At 50.4% G+C, this 17,133-nt stretch overlaps 1 protein-coding gene across 1 annotated transcript; it reads left to right on the top strand.

The window, feature by feature from the left end:
* Positions 1-1,953: 1,953 nt before the first annotated feature.
* Positions 1,954-16,437, top strand: DUSP4 (dual specificity phosphatase 4). The gene is made up of 4 exons (XM_090036889.1): positions 1,954-2,390; positions 10,413-10,549; positions 12,316-12,535; positions 12,725-16,437. Exons 1-4 carry the CDS (start codon positions 2,012-2,014, stop codon positions 13,108-13,110), a joined length of 1,122 nt encoding a protein of 373 aa, XP_089893015.1. The 5' UTR covers positions 1,954-2,011; the 3' UTR covers positions 13,111-16,437.
* The last annotated feature ends 696 nt before the right edge of the window (positions 16,438-17,133 follow it).

A 17,133-nucleotide genomic window follows, 5' to 3' on the forward strand; every position in this document is an offset into this window, starting at 1 on the left:
ACAGTTCCAGCCTGCCAGGGGCTGTTTGAGGCCCCAGTGCCCACACATACCCTCCGGCCCCACACACCTACCCCCTACCCTGCACACTGGGGGCGGGGCTGGGACCTGGGTTCGGGGAGCAGCTGGTCCTGAGTGAGGGGCACTACCAGGGACAGGGGGCTGTTTACTACTTAAATTATTTATCAGGTCAGGACTGGCCATGGATGTTTACAAATGGGTCCTGGTACAAAAAATATTGAGAACCATTGGTTTAGATTATGGATTGTGTAGGCAACCCCTGCTTAGTGCTCTTAATTGGTTCCTGAAAAACTGAGCATAAAGCAAAAAGAATGTTAAGTGAAACTGAAAGTATTTGATAACACAGAACGGTGATCACAGGTGCTTTTAATGACCCAAGATGGCGACTGCGATCACTATAATGAAACTCACTGAGCGCTAAGTGAAATTGGGTATCAATTTAAAATTAGTGTTATAGTGAAATAGCACTAAGTGAAACAGCATTAAGCATGGGTTGCTTGTATAGCAGCAGTTCGCAAACTGACAGATTGTGCACCACCAGTTTAAAAATGATACAGCCTTATGTACCACCAGCAAATTTTTTAGTTCAACCTTAAGTACCACCAGCAAAGGTTTGTCATATAAAGTAATTAAAAAAAAATTGTTAATGTGTATCACTGACAGGTTGTCTGAGTACCCTTGGTGGTACCTGTACTGCAGGTTGGGAATCACTGCTGTATGGTATGGTATGGCCCTGCCTCAGGCAAGGGGGTTGGACTAGATGAGCTCTGGAGCCTGTGATTCTATGATCATGATTGTTGTTGTTTTTAACAAAGATCAACAATCATTTGATTTGCTAATAGCAAGGACAACCGTAGGCTAGGCACCCCTTTGTTTGAGGGCTGGAGCAAGGCCTGGCAGGGCCCCGGGGAGGCGGCTAGCCCAGCACCCTTGTCCGGGCAGGATCATCTCTCCCAGAGCCCTGCTGGACAAACGCTCCTTTGTTGCAAACAGTCGCTTCTCCGCGGAAGGAACAGGGAAGGAAGTGGCTCGCTGCTGCCAGGAGCCAGGTCACGGGGGAGAGCTCGCAGGAGGTCTTTTCCCTGGGGCAGCACCGGGCTCCTTCTGGCCGAAGGCCACGTCCCTTCACCCGGGTCTCCCATGCAGCGGCGGGGCGCAGCCGATGGAACCCCCCCTCCCCCTCCCCCGCAGGGGGCGGGTCTCGGCAGTTCCAACGTTCGAAAATGGAACCCCGCGTCCTGCTCGTTCCAGACCCCGCGGGCCCGCGCCGCCTCTGCCCCCAGCCGCGGGCAGGGAACCAAGGCGCTGCCGGGGGTCCGAGCCTGGGCAGCGGGGCAGGCCCCGATCGCTGCCACCGCCCTGATGACCTGCCCCGGCCGGGCACCATCGCGGGGGAACCACAGCGGCCCTGAGATCCCGGGGGGGGAGAGGGAGAAGGTGGAGAGGGAGGGCTTGGGTGTGAGCAGGAGGGGACAGAGGCAGGCCCCTGTGTGGGGTGTGAGTGAGTAGGGGGTCATTGGGGCAGCCCTATACATGGGGAAGGGTTAGAGGAGCCTCGTGTTGGGGGGAGGGGATCGTGTGTGTGCGTGTGTAGGGGGGGAATGGGGCAGCTCTCGGCCCTGGGGTGTGAGCAGGAGGGGGCAGGGGCAGCCCCATCTGTGGGGTGCGAGTGAAGCGGGGTCATTGAAGCAGCTCCGTGCGGGTGGGCACGCAGCGCTCCCCCGTGGCTCATGCCCAGGTCATGGCCAGTCAATGGCGGGGGGAGGGGCGGCGCATGGCTGCGGGCCGCGCTCCATTCACAAAGCGGCGACGCCGCGTTCCACGGCCCGGTTTTATGAATGGAGGCGGCGGGCGGGCCGCGCTCACAATGGGCCGCGGTGACGTCAGCGGCGGCGCGCTCCATTCAGCGCGGCCGGGGCGGGGCGGGGCGGGGCGCGAGTAAAGGGGCTCCCGCGGCGGCGGCGGCGGCAGGAGCTGGGGCCGGATCAGCACCATGGTGGCCATGGGGGAGCTGCGCGAGCTGGAGAGCGGCGGGCTGCGGCGGCTGCTGGCGGGCCGCGAGGAGGGCCGCGTGCTGGTGCTGGACTGCCGGCCCTTCCTGGCGCACAGCGCGGGCCATGTCCTCGGCGCCCTCAACGTGCGCTGCAACACCATCGTGCGGCGCCGCGCCAAGGGCGCCGTGAGCCTGGAGCAGATCCTGCCGGCCGAGGCCGAGGTGCGCGCCCGCCTGCGTGCCGGCCTCTACTCCGCCGTGGTGCTGTACGACGAGCGCAGCCCCGACGCCGACTGCCTGCGCGACGACGGCACCGTGTCCCTCGTGCTGCGGGCGCTGCGCCGCGACGCCGAGCGCGCCGACGTCTGCCTGCTCGCAGGTGGGCTGGGGCAGCCCCGGGGGGGTCGCGGCCGCCCTGCCGTGGGTGTGAGCAGGAGGGGTCGGGGCAGGCCCCCGGGGGAGGGAGTGGAAGGAGCGGGGGCAGCCCTGTGTGAGCAGGAGGGGACGGAGCAGTTACATACGTGGGGTGTGAGTGAGTAGGGGGGTCACTGGGGCAGCCCCAGGCAGTGGGGGGCAGTTCGAGCAGCCCCGTGGTGGGGGGAAGGGACAGCCCTGGGCCATGGGGTGTGAGCAGGAGGGGATGGGGCAGCCCTCTAGGTGTGGTGTGAGTGAGCAACGGGGGGGTCATTGGGACAATCCCAGGCATTGGGGGGCAGGGGTTGCAGAGCAGCCCCATGTGTGTCAGGGCAGACTTCAGTCATGGGCATGAGCAGGAGGGGACAGGGGCAGCCCCCCATGTGGGGTGTGAGTGAGTGGGGGGTCATTGGGGCAGCCCTGTATATGGGGTGTGAGGGGGGGAAGGTCAGAACAGCCCCCATGCGTGGGGAGTGAGTGGGGGCCAGGAATCAAAGCAGTCTTGTGTAGGAGGTGTGAGGGGGCAGGATCAGAGCAGCCCCCATGTGTGGGCTGTGAGTGGGGGGTTGGGGCAGCCCCTGTATGGGCTGTGTGTGGGGGTTGGAGCAGTCCTGGTGGAGGGGGAGGTAAGAGCAGCCCCTGCATGGGGTGTGAGTGTGAAGAGGGATTAGGGCATGGGGACTGAGGGAGCTTTGGCGTGTGAGGGGAGGAAATCAGACAGTCCTGTATATGGGGTGTAAGTATGGGAGGGGGAAATCGGGGCAGCCCCTGCCTTGGGAAGTGGGGGCAAAATCGGAGCAGGCCCCATGCATGAGGGGTGTGTGGAGGGATCAGGGCAGTCCTTGACCATGGGTGTGAGCAGGAGGGATCAGGGCAGTCCTGCATGAGGGGGAGGGATCAGGGAGGCCCTGTGCCTGGGGTGTGGAGGGAGTCCACAAGCAGCCCCAGGGCCTGGAGGGTCTGCTCCCTGCCCCTGGGTGTGTGCCACCCCGCGCCCCCCACATGCCTCCTGCTTGCTCTGGAGTTGCCAGGCCAAACACTCCTTGCTCTGTTCCCTGCAGGCCCGCCCAGCTGCAAATCCAGGGGCAGGGGGTGGGATGGGGGCGGCTGTTCTTTCTCCTTCCCTCCCTCCATTCCCGCTTGGGGCACATTCCAGTCATTCCTCCACAGCCCCTGCTCTTTCAGCCCCCCTCTCACCCCTCCCCAGGCCAGCAGGAAGCTCCCCACGCAGTGTGGGGGACAGTGGCTAGTCACTTCCTGCTCCTTTGCCCAGTCAGCTGCTGGGGAAAGGCTGCTGGTGACCTGTGCCTGACCTGCCTGAGCTTGGTAGGGCTCAGCTGGCTCTGGGGCTGAGGCGTCTGCCCATGGGACAAGGGATAGGAGCAAAAAAGGCCCAGTGAAAGGATAGCTGGTCTGATCTGGCTCCATACAAGGGGTGGTGGGGCCAGTGGGCTCTTCCCCAGCATTGGGGTGGGAGCTGCCATGTCTCTGTGAAGGAAACCCCTGTGGTCCCTTTTTTGCTGCTTCAGCTTTGAGCTCTCCCAGGCTGGATTTTGGCAACGTGATGCGATACTTTTGGTGCCCAAAAAATCCTTCCCCACAGAGGAGGACTTCGTGAGTCTGGTTTTTTCTCCTTCCCCTTGTGCTCTGGGTAAAGCAATCAAACTGTCCCCTTTTGTGGAACATGGAGGCTGAGTTTGCTTTGTGTATGGCTTTGCTCCCTCCCACTACATTAGTCTGAAGTCGAGTAGAAGGCAAAGTAGATGTGCACCTTATAGGCTACCCAAAGTAGATATAGATAACAGAAGCTTTTGTGAGCTGAAGCTCACTTCATGAGAAAATGAGCATCAGCTCACAAAGAAGCTTGTGCTATTTATATCTACCTCAGTTAGTCTATAAGGTGCACATCTGCTCTGCCTTCTACTTGAGTTCAGACTAACGTGGTGAATTATGACTCTCAACCTTCTGCAGGCCAGGAAGGAGCTCTAGGGCAAATCTGATGGGAAACCTGCACATTTTTGAATATTCACAGTAATTCAGAGGAAATGTCATGGTGCCTCTGTCCTGGTGTAGTGGGAGATGAGAGACCGGGAAGGAAGGTTCATGACCTGGCCACAAGTCTCTGATTGTTTCAGCCAAAACACTGCAAAACCTGGGCCTGGGGGTGGGGGGGAACAACAGGGACAGCTTAAATCCTGAGAATTTAGGTAGGGGGCATAGGGAAAACTGAACATGTTTTATCTGGTTTAAAGCTGGACAGATACCTGCGGGAAATAGCTTTGAAGCCGCAGCAGCGGAACCAGCTGCAGTGATCCTTAATTTGATGCAGATAATTAAAATTAATTCCTTCCTCTCATCCAAGCTAAATACAGCGAGTTGTGCTGAAAGAAAATCAGCCGTTGTTCGGGTCAGAATGCTGGAGGCAGATCATCAGTTACGTAGCAAAAAAAGCTTCTCGGTTGTGTAAGCCCTCACTTCCTCGTACTAGAGCAAAACCCTTTGGAACTGGTCTGTACGCCCGATGACAATCACTTTCTAGTGATTGTTGCCTTTTTAATGGCCTGCCTCTGATGTTTGCTAATTTAAACCAAATTAAAATTGCAGTAATAGTGACAGCAAGAAGTTTCAAGCTCTGTAATGAGGTTTTCTTAAAATTCCCCTTAGTCTATTTTGGAAACATGAGCGCCCAATGGAATGGCACGTTTTTTTTGTTTACAAGTAGTGCATTGTAATTTATTCATGGTTTTACTGACAATGGGGGATCAGGAGTGCATGCATGCAGTTAGATAGTGGTGAGTCCATTAATAGGTTTGATAAATGTTGTATTTGGCATTTATGTTGTGCTTGATACAGTAAAAACAGCAGGAGCTCTGATAAGGATGGATTATAATTTTCAAACAGGGAGCCTTTTTCTCAATTGTTTTCTCAGCAGTGGCATCTAAAGGGACTGTGCTTTGTCTCTTGTTAATAAGTCATTCTGATGCTGATAAAGATGCATGCGAGCTAAGAATGCTTCTTTGTTTCAATGACATGACCGTCTATGTTAGCTTTTAATTTTAAAAGCCTTCATTGGCCTGACTTGACTTCTTCTCTTTGGGAATATCTCATTAAAACCTGCTTTTCAGTTCTACCTTCTCAAATTATACGTAAAATCTCAATTCCTTTTACAGAGGAAAAAACAGTACAACTAAGGGAATTCACACGGCATTTTAGGCACTGCATTCAAAGAGCTGAATTCAGCTAGTGTCAATGGGAACAGTGTCAAACCCCCAAATATGTATTATGTTAAATTCATTGTATTTGTTTTTATTACATGTGAGCTGCTGTTGATAATGATTGTAATAATTTTTGTTCACATATTCCATGTGCATTATGGCAAAGCAGAGCTTCAAAGCCATTTTGCAGCAGGATTAATTGGAGTACAAAAAGATCAAATGTCTTGCTAATTACATACAGCATGCCAATGGCTCAAGCAAGATTAAGACCTAGAAACGTGAGGTCCTCAGACCTGTGCTGCATAGACCACACAGCCTGCCGGCATCTTAAAACTGCAATAATAGCAAGTGAAACAGACTCACTTTATGTTACTCCAATCCACCTTTGGGGTGCTGTTATATAAGGTGTATAGCATTTTAATACACAAACTGCATGTTAAGAAAGGGTTATGGGAACTTCATTCGAGGATAAGAGAAGGTATTTGGACTGGAAAAAGATGTTAGTAGCTGGTAGCAAAACATGCAGTAGTACCTCTCTGTCCCTCCCTCCTTCCCCCATTTCCTTTGATTCTGCAAAGCAGTCAAGTATGTGCTTAAATCTCGTAGACCAAGAGGGACTGAACTGGGATGGGTTTAAGCAAGTGCTTATAATTGGGCATGTTGTTCTTGTCCTTTGCTTACTATGTTTTCCTCCTAGATGCACACAGGCAAAACATAACCTTTCAATTCCATTTTTTTAAATGGAATCAAACTAGTTTTAAACTAAAACTCAGCACTCCCTTGGAAGTTGGACTCCATCATTGTATGCCACAGCCTACAGTATGCAGCCTGAGCTGTAAGGCATCCAGACTAAATTCTGTGCTCCATTACACCCTTGTAGATCAGAAGTAGATCCACTGTAATCAGGTTTGCATTTAGGCTGATATGGCTGATCATTAGAGTTTGGGATGAGCTCCTGGTCCCACGAAGACTAATGATGCAAATACTGTTGGCCTCTCTGGGTCAAGCTCTCATGCTTGGTTTCTAGTTTCTGCACATGGAACAGACTGGAGATGGCAGCCTGTGTCCTGATCTGCAGTGACTTACCTCTGTCCTAGGAGAGGCACCAGCCAGCATCAGTCTGTGGGAGTTCATCTTTTACATTTAGGGACAGAGTGAGGCCAGCCAACTTCTGCATGAATCTCTCCAGAGGCAGTGATATCAAGAGGCTTCTTTAGCATCCTCGTACCCTGAAAATTGTTCATAGATGCTGAGCAACAAGCCTAGAAACCCAGAACACGAGCAGCTCAGAGAAGTTATTTGGCAGATGGGGAGTCCGGGGTGGGATTCTGGTAAAGAGTTGGCACATGATGCCACACACAGGCTGGTAGTAGAAAGTGGCCATGTGGAGCTGTTACACTATTCCTCCTGCAGAAAGGGAGCCTTCCTTTAACCACTGCATCCATTTGTTCCGTGGGTGCTGGACAGAGTGCCCTTCCTTTTTCTGGGGAGGGCTTCTTTTGCAGCTCTTAGTGTTGTGTAGTCCTGCCTCAAAGCCAGTGAGGAAAGGAGGAGAAAGCAGAATCTGCAAAAAGGAGGCATCAGAATTTGTCTATGAGTCACTGTTCTTGGAGGCCTAGATAACTAAACACACCTGAAGCCCAGCTCCTGGAGCTCATGTCCTAACACAGAGCAGTCTGGCAGGAGAAACTTAAGCTGAGTAAATAATCACTGTGCTGGGTTTTACTGCATTCGGTAACTGGGAGGTCTGCTGAAACCCAGGACTTTGTAGTCTATTTGATGGGGAGAGAGGAAGCTGCAATCTGGAGTACAGTTCTGGCAATTGAGCTAGAAAATGTAGGCCTCAGTGTAGCTAAATTCCTGCTGTGACAGTAAAACACCTGACTGATGTAGATTTTAGGAGACCAAACTGAGGATTTTAAGGCCACTAACTTATTTAAATGAAAGCCAGAGAAATAACGCTGGAGGTTATTGACCGCAGATGACAGCCAAGGTGCCCTGTACTAGAGCTGATCAATAGCAGCACTGTTTTGGTGACTGGTAGGAAAATATAAAGCTGGGATTGAGTATTACTGGGGCAGTAATGACAAACAACAAGCTGCTTCCACAGGGTCACCAGGCCTTCATGGTTTGTTTTGTTTAAGTACAGATCTGTGGTGCTGCAAACATGGGATTAAGGTGACTCTGCAAGCTTGTAAGGCACAGCAAGACCAAGCACAGATTATCCTTCAGCCTCCCATGAGCAAAGACTGGCTCTTGCAGTTTGCAACAAGTGAAAAATCTGATGCTTTCTGAGGCAGGAAGCTAGCTCAACAGCTTAAGTGCACATCTGATTCCCTAGCTATGCAGGTACATAAGTTCAGATGAGATGGAAAATGCCTGGTTTAAATCTGTCCTGGCAAAATTTAGGTGAAAGTCACCATGGTCTTGTTGCATTTCACACTTGCCTTGCAGAGATGCAAATGATTGCGAGGAAACAATCTACTTCCCTTGCCTGGTCTGACTCTCCTGAGATTTGGTGCTAAAGACAGGGCTGTGGGTTTACAACAGCTGAATTTTGAAAGCCAGTACTAAGCTGCTTTTGCACCTCCACTATCATATGAAGTAGCACTAAACTCTGTTACTTTCTGGCTCTCAGTCTAGCTGCATGATGTAATTTTTTTAGAAATTGCTGGAGTGCAGTGTCTTAAAGACCATCGTGATGTATTCCTGGTCTTCAAAAGCCTTTTGATTCCTAGGTGGAAAGCATTGTCACTGCAAGCCCACTCTGTGTGTGAGCTGGAGCTAGGTTAGGATTGCAAGGGAATTCTCCTGTCATGTTCTCTGCCTGGATTTGGGACACTATATAAACTCTTGCTTGGTTGTGACCATGAGTGCTGTTGGGACCCTGTCTCCACCTCCCAGCTGGCTGGATACTCAGCTGGGCCTAGGACTGCGCTAGAACATATGGAATAAATTGCACACGTGGCGAGCAGCTGATTTATGAGTCGTCATTGGCTTCATACTGCCAAGCCAAAAGGCATGGTCAAGTATTGAGCCCTAGAGGAGTATACCTGTCTATATTTGAGCTTTCCTACCTCTTTCTCAGTCCTAAGACACCCCTCCCATTTTCCTCTCTGTCATCCATGGCAATCTGAACAGCTTCCCATTAGGAAGATACCCGTCATGAGAGCCTGGGGAGATTGAAGGTACTGGTTCACATTCACCTTGCTCAGGCTGAACAAAATGGAATTACGAGCAAGATGGTAAAAATCTACTTGGATTGGAAGCAGCAACTCTCTTTTTTTTTTCCCATCTGCCCAGCTCTTTGCAGTGGGTCTGCTGATTTCCAGGGCTTCCCACACTACAATTTATTCATAAATAAATGGATGGTGATTGCAACCACCCCACTCCTCCTTCCTTGGCCTTTATTGGTGGGAGCATTTGACTGTTGCCATGGCAGTGCTCTACGAATGATGTCATGTCCCCACCTCCTGCTGAGATCGCAGCCTGTTGTTGCCATCCTGGCTCTGGATCACACTCTGAATGGTAGAAGCTGTCCCTCGGCAGTGGGTGAAATGAGACAGATGGGTGCATTTGTGACAATATTTCCAGAACTGGTTGTTCTCTCATGGCTTCTTATGCAACTGTAACTTCATTGGCTTCAACAGAGTTGCCAAAGAGGGGTGATGACTGGGGCTGTGGGTTTTTTGGCATGCTTGGGGCTGGGACACCAAAGGAAAGGATTCTTCAGAGGGGGAACTTGTGCCTAGAAGAACATGAGTGATGGTGGCCGTGGCATGGTTTGAAAATCAGACTGCGGACTAATGCTTCTGTAGCTCAGGGAATTGTGTTCAAGTGCAAAAGCAGACCAACATCCTTCTTTCAGTAAGAAGAGTGGGCAAGTAGGTTCTGCACTAATGATGCAGCCCTGGCGGCAACCAGGGGGTTTGGGCACCCATTGCCAAAGCTGTCTTTCCCCATGTGCAAAGACGGGAGATGCCCAGGCACTGGGGAATGCTGAATATCCCAGGGAAGGGGGAAATCTGAGTCCATGGAAGGTGGCTCTGAAGCTGGTGCTTCCATGGGCTTGCTTCTCTTAAGAAGTTAAAAGGGCCCAGGACTTGGTCAGCTTCGGTATGATTTCCTGACTGCAGTGTAGAGAGGACAGCATGCTCTGTGACAGAGGAAGGAGTCTTTTGTCTGGTGGGCAGAGGAGGGGTTGTTGGTCCAAGTCGCTGAGAACAACAGTGTCCTGGTGATGATGGAGGGCCACCTTGGCCATCGTTGTGCCTGGCTTTGGAGTGAGATGGTGGGATGATCTGTCCCTGCTGCATGTGCGCTCATGGCAGTCATTGGGGAAGGCCTGACTAGGCTTGGGGAACTAAAGGCCCAATCCTAGAAGTAGCCATCTGCTCTCTGGTCTGCCCCAGCTTCATTGGACAGAGCGGATGGCCTTAGCTTTTGTTGGAGGTTGGGGGGGTCTGTACAGTAGTCTGACCCACCCTATTGGTACACTGTCCCCTGCGCATGAAATGGGGCCAGGATCTCCCCAAGAGTGATGCAAGGCAAAATGGCTTCCAGAAATGTAACTTTCATCCTCCTGTTTTGCTGGCTCCCCCTTCCTTAGAGAGACTTCTGTGGTGGTAGTGACACCTAGTGGTAGAGGCAGAGCCGACAGGCCAGCTTAGCTCGGGCTCTGCATTCAAAGCAGCAAGAGATGCTAGTCCTGGCTTGCAGAGAGCCTGCTGCCTTTCCTGGTTAATGCTCTATGCCTGTCTCTTCCATTGCAGGAGGCTACGAGAGGTTTTATTCCGAGCATCCAGAATTCTGTGTGAAAACAAAATCCCTGAGTAGCATTTCGCCACCAGCCAGTGCTGAGCCTTTGGACCTGGGATGTGGCTCCTGTGCAACGCCCCTGCATGATCAGGTAAGCTCCTTGGCACCTAGTGTGCTGAATTCCTGGGGGCATCCATTTGCCTGGCTTCTAGGTTTAAAATCTCCTCCCATGCATTGAGTCAAACCCTCAATGTCTCAACTGTCCAGGTGAGGAGGCATTGTCCAAAAAAGCTGTTTTAAGACATTGTGTCCCTATCAGCTCAGCAAGCTGGAACACTTGCAGGCCATATGATGTGGTACATGCAGTTCTCTCTCTTGATTTTTTAAGTCTCAAGCAGAATTTTTCTTGTAAAATGGCATTTAGGCAGGCATTGCCAATGCTTTGGAAGTAGTTCTGAGTCCAGGATAAATTTTCTGCTCAAAGCAAGAAGCATCCAGACTAGTCATGTCCTCAAAAACACTGGTGGCTGAAGCATTCCCTGGGGTGGGAGAGGACCAGGCACTTGGGATGTTGAAGTTTCTACCTCCCTCATCCTGCTTGAGGGCTGTCATTCTCCCTCCCCAGTGAATATTGGCCCATTTTTATGAAGTAGGTCAGCTTCCACAGGAGAGATGAGCAGAGACTTGCCCCTGACTACTCAATGAGGCAGGTGGAGGGAGTGCACAATTGACATCCGGTCCCTGGTTCAGAGTGGGTTTGTCTCGCTTCCTTCCCCTGCCTACTTTACAATAGGAAAAATCTTTGAAATCGCCCCAGTTCTTCCCAGTGGGAGATGTTTCTTCCTAGCTCTGGTGTTTGTGTAGATATCAGTTCTTCCAATGGTGTAGAAAGGAGCCTGCATAAGCCACGGTAGCATGCTGGCTATAGTCAACTAGCAAGAAAGCTGTCTGCATGGGGGAGTGGTGCTTTCAAAATCGGGCTGTCAGCTGGAGAATAAATAGTGCAATGACTTGATTCAAAATGGAAAATCAATACCTGCCATTTGAAAACAAAGCTAGGCTGCACAGAGCCTCATTGGAACCATCTTTCCTCCATGTCACATCTGTGGGTCCATGTGCCAGAACTCCGTTTACCTTGTAAAAAGGCTAAATTGTTTGGAGAGCCCACACCTGCTAAGCCATATCCTCATTTTCCTTGGGCATTGGGGTGGATCTGAGGGCCTCATTCACTTATGCCTGCTGTGTTTTTGCTGTCTGCTGCTTGTCTTTCAAATGAAAGGAGTCTAAAACGACAAGTCCTGCCTCGCCTCATATTCTCTGTCTGTTCATTTGGTCAGGGAAGCTGGTTTCTGTGGTTTGTTTTTTTTAGTTGAACGAACATTACTAACTACATTCTCTGGAAGGGTTTTTCAAAGCAACCTACTCTCCTGTTTGCCTGTTTAGCTCCCAGAAGAGGACAATTCCAGGGCCTTCAGAAGCTGACAGATAATAATTTAGAGGGCATTTTCATATAGATTTGGGCCCAGTCCCTTAAATGTGGTAGTCAGTCCCAGTCCAATAGGTACTTGGGGTATAGGTTGTCTGCAGGCTTGGACCCTATGGCTCTAGTATGGAGATGCTGCCTCCTGTGTTTATCAAGCGGCCCTTGAAACGGACCTGGTGTCCAAACAGCATGGAGAACCTACTGTCTGGATACTGAATCCTTGTAAAGCATCCCAAGCTTTAGCTATAGAGGCCTTCAGAACCCCACATCACTCTTGAAGATAGATATGGGCCCTACTGAGACTGTCAAATTATGGGCAGGTCTGGTAGCCATGCTCACCCAACTCTGTGGTTCCCATCTCTTCCCTTCTGACTAGCGGTGCTCTTATCTCCTCTGTCTTGATTCCAGTGTTTGTTTCTCTTTGTCTGAAATAGGGCGGCCCTGTGGAAATCCTCCCCTTCCTCTACCTTGGCAGTGCATACCATGCAGCCCGGAGGGACATGCTGGACACGCTGGGGATCACGGCCTTGCTGAACGTTTCTTCAGACTGCCCTAATCACTTTGAAGGACACTATCAGTACAAGTGCATCCCGGTGGAGGATAACCACAAGGCTGACATCAGCTCCTGGTTCATGGAAGCAATAGACTACATAGGTAGGTTTGTACCATGGCCTGGGAGGTGTGGGGAGAGGTGGCAGAAGACACAGCAAGGCTGATGCATAAAAGGGTTCAGTGACAGGATTTAGTCCAGTGCTAGTTAATTGCATATTGTATGCAATGTGTGGCAGTGGCTTGAGTGGCAGGAGTGAGCTACTTACCCTTCTCTCCCTTCTGACGCTGCAGACTCAGTGAAGGACTGCCATGGCCGGGTGCTGGTGCACTGTCAGGCTGGCATCTCACGTTCCGCCACCATCTGCTTGGCCTACCTGATGATGAAGAAGCGAGTGCGGCTGGAGGAGGCCTTTGAGTTTGTCAAGCAGCGCCGGAGTATCATCTCCCCCAACTTCAGCTTCATGGGTCAGCTGCTGCAGTTCGAGTCCCAGGTGTTAGCGACATCATGTGCTGTTGAAGCTGCCAGCCCCTCAGGGACCCTACGGGAACGTGGCAAAGCCAACTCCACGCCAACATCCCAGTTCGTCTTCAGCTTCCCAGTGTCTGTGGGGGTCCATTCCACCCCCAGCAGCCTCCCCTATCTGCACAGCCCCATCACCACTTCACCCAGCTGTTAGCCTGTGGTGTCAACTAGGATGAGGGTGACGACAGTGGTGTCACAGATGCTTTTCGCAGCCAAGGACACTGACCAGGTTGAGCTGCCTGGGAACTGCCAGCTGCAAGGCCATAAGACCTGGCGTGAACCGCTGAATGGCCAAGCAAAACTCCTTGACCAAGAGCAATAATGGCTGACTTTGCCACTGGTTTTGGACTCTGTGTGTGTGTGTGTGTGTGTGTGTGTGTGTGTGAGAGAGAGAGGTGTGTGCGTGTAAGTGTGCATATGTCTTTGTTTTCTTGAAGAAATTTCTTACCTCATTTTTGTTGTGTGGTTTTTTTTTTTGTTTGTTTTTTTAAGCAGGAGGCTTGAAGTTGTGAAATCCACAAATCCTGACAATGTGTCTGACCAGTTTTGCTTGGGAGAAAAAAGTACTATTTCCCAAAGTGCCTGGTTTTGATTTTTTCCTGATTTCTGTCCCACCCTCTTTTAAAAAAAACAAAAAACATTCCCCTGCCTGCCCCTAAGAAAAGAAGAAAAAAAAACCCCCTTTTTTTTAACTGAGGCAAGGGGATATTTATCGCAAAACTTTCTTCCAGTTATTGAATGCAGCAATTGTGCTACTGGTGACAATTGTAGAGCCTATTTATCTTGAACTGTGAGCACAACAGCAGCATGCAGGTTTCATGCAAGTTTCAAAGTAACTAGAGAACAAGTTGGTTGCTTGCATGTCTGTGCAGACTAGTGCAGTGACAGTGGAGCCATCTCCTCCACTGGAGGGACATGAGTTTCCTTAAGTCTGCAATAACACAGGCTGGAGTTGGGGTTCCCTTGCTGGACACAGGGGACTTGTGATAATGGGATCACTTCAATCACTGCACTGCAATATGGACTTCTTCCACCTGAGGATCAACGTGTGGACTTAGTGGGTAGCATTTAGTCCTAGTGCCCTGTTTCCTTCCTTGTCTGGCGGGGTACAGCTTTGTCGTCATTTATTTTGAACTAGACAAGGTTGATTTGTTTGCTGTGAAGTGCTTGTGATGTTGCTTTGCTACATGCACCATGCTCATCTGGACCACCACATATGTCTGAGCATGAGGCAGGTGGGGATTTATGAGGTAAGAGCCCTGAATGCATGCTGAAGGGCAGTCCTCTGGCCATAGGGCATGAGGAACATGTTGGGAAGCTTGCGTCTGAGGCGCAATGGCAGGCTACATAACTTACAAGCACCTGTGACTGGATTCCTGCACTTGAACAGAATAACTCTTATAGTGTGAGGGGTTTTCTTGTGCTGGAGTAGTACCCTTTTACTGCTGGAGAACACAGCTCCCTGTGTCTGTGCAGGTGTCCTGCTCTTCTCAGGTGGCCATTTCCCAACTGTCAGGTATGCTGTGTGATTGGGTAGTGTCCTTTGCTGTGCCCCCATGATTAAAAGCCATGATACTTGTAATGCCATGCTAGAAACACCAACTGCTGTGCAGCAGTGGATCCACCCTATACTCAGACTTGGCCTTTCTGATACTGTATTTGCTAGAACTGTGGTCAATAGCATTCTTGTGCCACGGTGTCACTAGATTCATTCTAGGTTGCAGGTTACTACTGCAAGGAACCAACCTTTGGTTCATTGGCTTAATTCCCCTTTGCTTTAGTGAACCCCAGATATGAGCCTTGCTTTGTTCCCAGTGGCAAACCACAATTTCCCAGCCTAATAAGCTCAAAAACTGAGTAGAGAGGGGCTGCAGCTGACTTGGCCACTTGCTCTATAAGGGTCAGTGGAAAGCTTGTAAAACACAAGGGTGGTATCTTTTGTGTGCTCCCCTTTCCAGCCTACATCACATAGCAACTTGTCTTCTACCTACTGTGTTGCAACCCATACTAACATACCCACCAAAGGAATGAAGTGTTGGTTCCCTCCAAGGGAAAGAAGGCAGCTCATCTCTTGCTCAATGCTGATGTGTTAAATGCAGATATTTTGAGCCAGTTTTTAGACTGGGCAATCAGGGTGAACCCTGAAGGTGTTTAGGTTCTTAAAAGGCCTGCTGCTTCTCTCATTTTTTTTGCATGTGCAAGTCTCTTGTAATGACAGCTTGAAACTGAGCCACACCAAAAAAGAGCTTGTTGCCTGGCAGAAGCTGGTAGCTGCTGGAATATGAGGTCTGTTGTAAGATGCTGGCTGGATATCAGCAAAACTGCATTGCATGTGATTCCACCATTGTGCAACCATCCCCATGTATTCGGTGACCCTTTCTTAGCAGTGTGGTTCATAATGGTTCCCTACTTATCAAGTTCCACTGCCCATGGGCTGAAGGAGTTCAGGGTCCATGGGTGAGGAATCAACCCAGATGAGCCACAGAAGACCCAGAAAACAAATGCATCTGAGCTGTCTGGTCACTTGGTCTTTGTCCTCTTTGCAGTTTCTTTCATCCAGGACATGCTGAGCACCTTGTGTCTGCTGTTATGGCAATAGCAGATTACCCAGTGAGCGTCAGCCCAGGCTATGTCTGCCAGTCAACTTGTACAGCATGTTTTTAGCTTCCATAATCTTCTTCACTGTGGCAGGACAGAAGGACCACTAAGAAGTCCAATAGAGAAGCAGAAGTTAGTGCCTGGTTGTATGTCACTAATGTCATGGGGACTATTAACAAGCTAGCCTTGTGTGCAGTATTTTGCATACAAGATACATTGACACTGGGCATTTGGAAGCTTCCATTGCCTAGGGCTTCCTCTTCTAAGGGTCTGCTTAAAGCCCAGTGCAGGTGAGGAGCATCTTTTACCAACTGTGGAACTGGGCTGAATGCAGATGGGACCTCAGGTTAACATATGAGATCCTAAATATTAATGTGCTTATCGAGAAGCTGGCAGCCCCCACTGGTGCTGCAGTGTTTGCTAGGGGCAGGTCTTTGTGGCCTAATGCCCCCAAGCTCTCTGCGCACAAACTCTGCTGTGCCTGGATATGCAAATTGCATTGTAGTATTTGTGGGTAATCACGGGCTCTTCTGCTGGGAGATCTCCTGTCCAGCACTTTAAGGAACAGAAGCCCCTGCTGGGAGCACTTGTGGCTGGCTTGGATGTTTGCACAGACTGCCCGTCTCCAGCCAAGATGGCTACTGATGCTTTGGGCAGGGTCGCCTTCCTGAGGAAGAGGCATTGGATCCAATTCAGAGTAACGCAATATTCTCTTAACTCCTGTGCAGAGCCTCATCTCTCCACGCGATCCAGTTTCTACACAGGATGTGTGTTTTATGTGTTTGTACATAGATGTTTGGTTTTTTTTAGAAGTTGATGTTTTTGTTCTTATTTATTGCCTGAGAGAGAGTTCATTTGGAGACAAATAAATGCATTTTCAGCAGGCCTGTTTCTTCTACTGCTCACTTCTTCTTTCACCCTTAAATTTCAAAGCTCTTCACCAAGGAGGTTGATATCACGGTTGGCCATACAAACATAATTAGTGCCATACTGAATCAGACCAAGGCTTCATCTAGCCCAGGATCTGTTGCCAACAGGGGCAAGGATGGATGCAAAAAAGGGAAAGTATTGGACTGCAGCTCTGTAGAAAGATTTATCCCCTATTGAACACCCTGTCTGGTGTCCAATATTATCGGTTTAGGGATGCCAGAAGACACTTTTCCAACCATCCTCTATTCAGTATCCTCCCTGGTCTCCACCATTAGAGATGCTAGAAGAAACATCCCCAACTGTTCTGTTCAATAGCCATGAATAGACCTGTCATCAATGAATAATGCCTCACAAATCTGACTTGAGGCTCAGGGTTGCTAGAGTCTCTTGTGTGCCAGGTGGCAGCTGTTTCCCATGGAGTCTAGGCAGCATGGTCACAAACGGTCCATCGCCAAAGCAGTCGGGGCAGGAAGACAGCGGAAGGGCTGGTACTGAGGTCTCCGGCAGAAGCCACGTGGATGTTTTTCTAAAAGTTGTACTGGGACAAGGTGCAATACTGCCAAAGCATAAACAATTGGTATGAGGAGTGGTTCTTCCATGCCCCCCCAAAGGTATTCCAGGAGTAAGAGGAGGCTGTGTCAACTTGGAG

This window comes from Crocodylus siamensis, chromosome 2, assembly GCF_052110815.1.
Source record: "Crocodylus siamensis isolate JL-2025a chromosome 2, ASM5211081v1, whole genome shotgun sequence".
In the NCBI taxonomy this organism is placed as follows: Eukaryota; Metazoa; Chordata; order Crocodylia; family Crocodylidae; genus Crocodylus; species Crocodylus siamensis.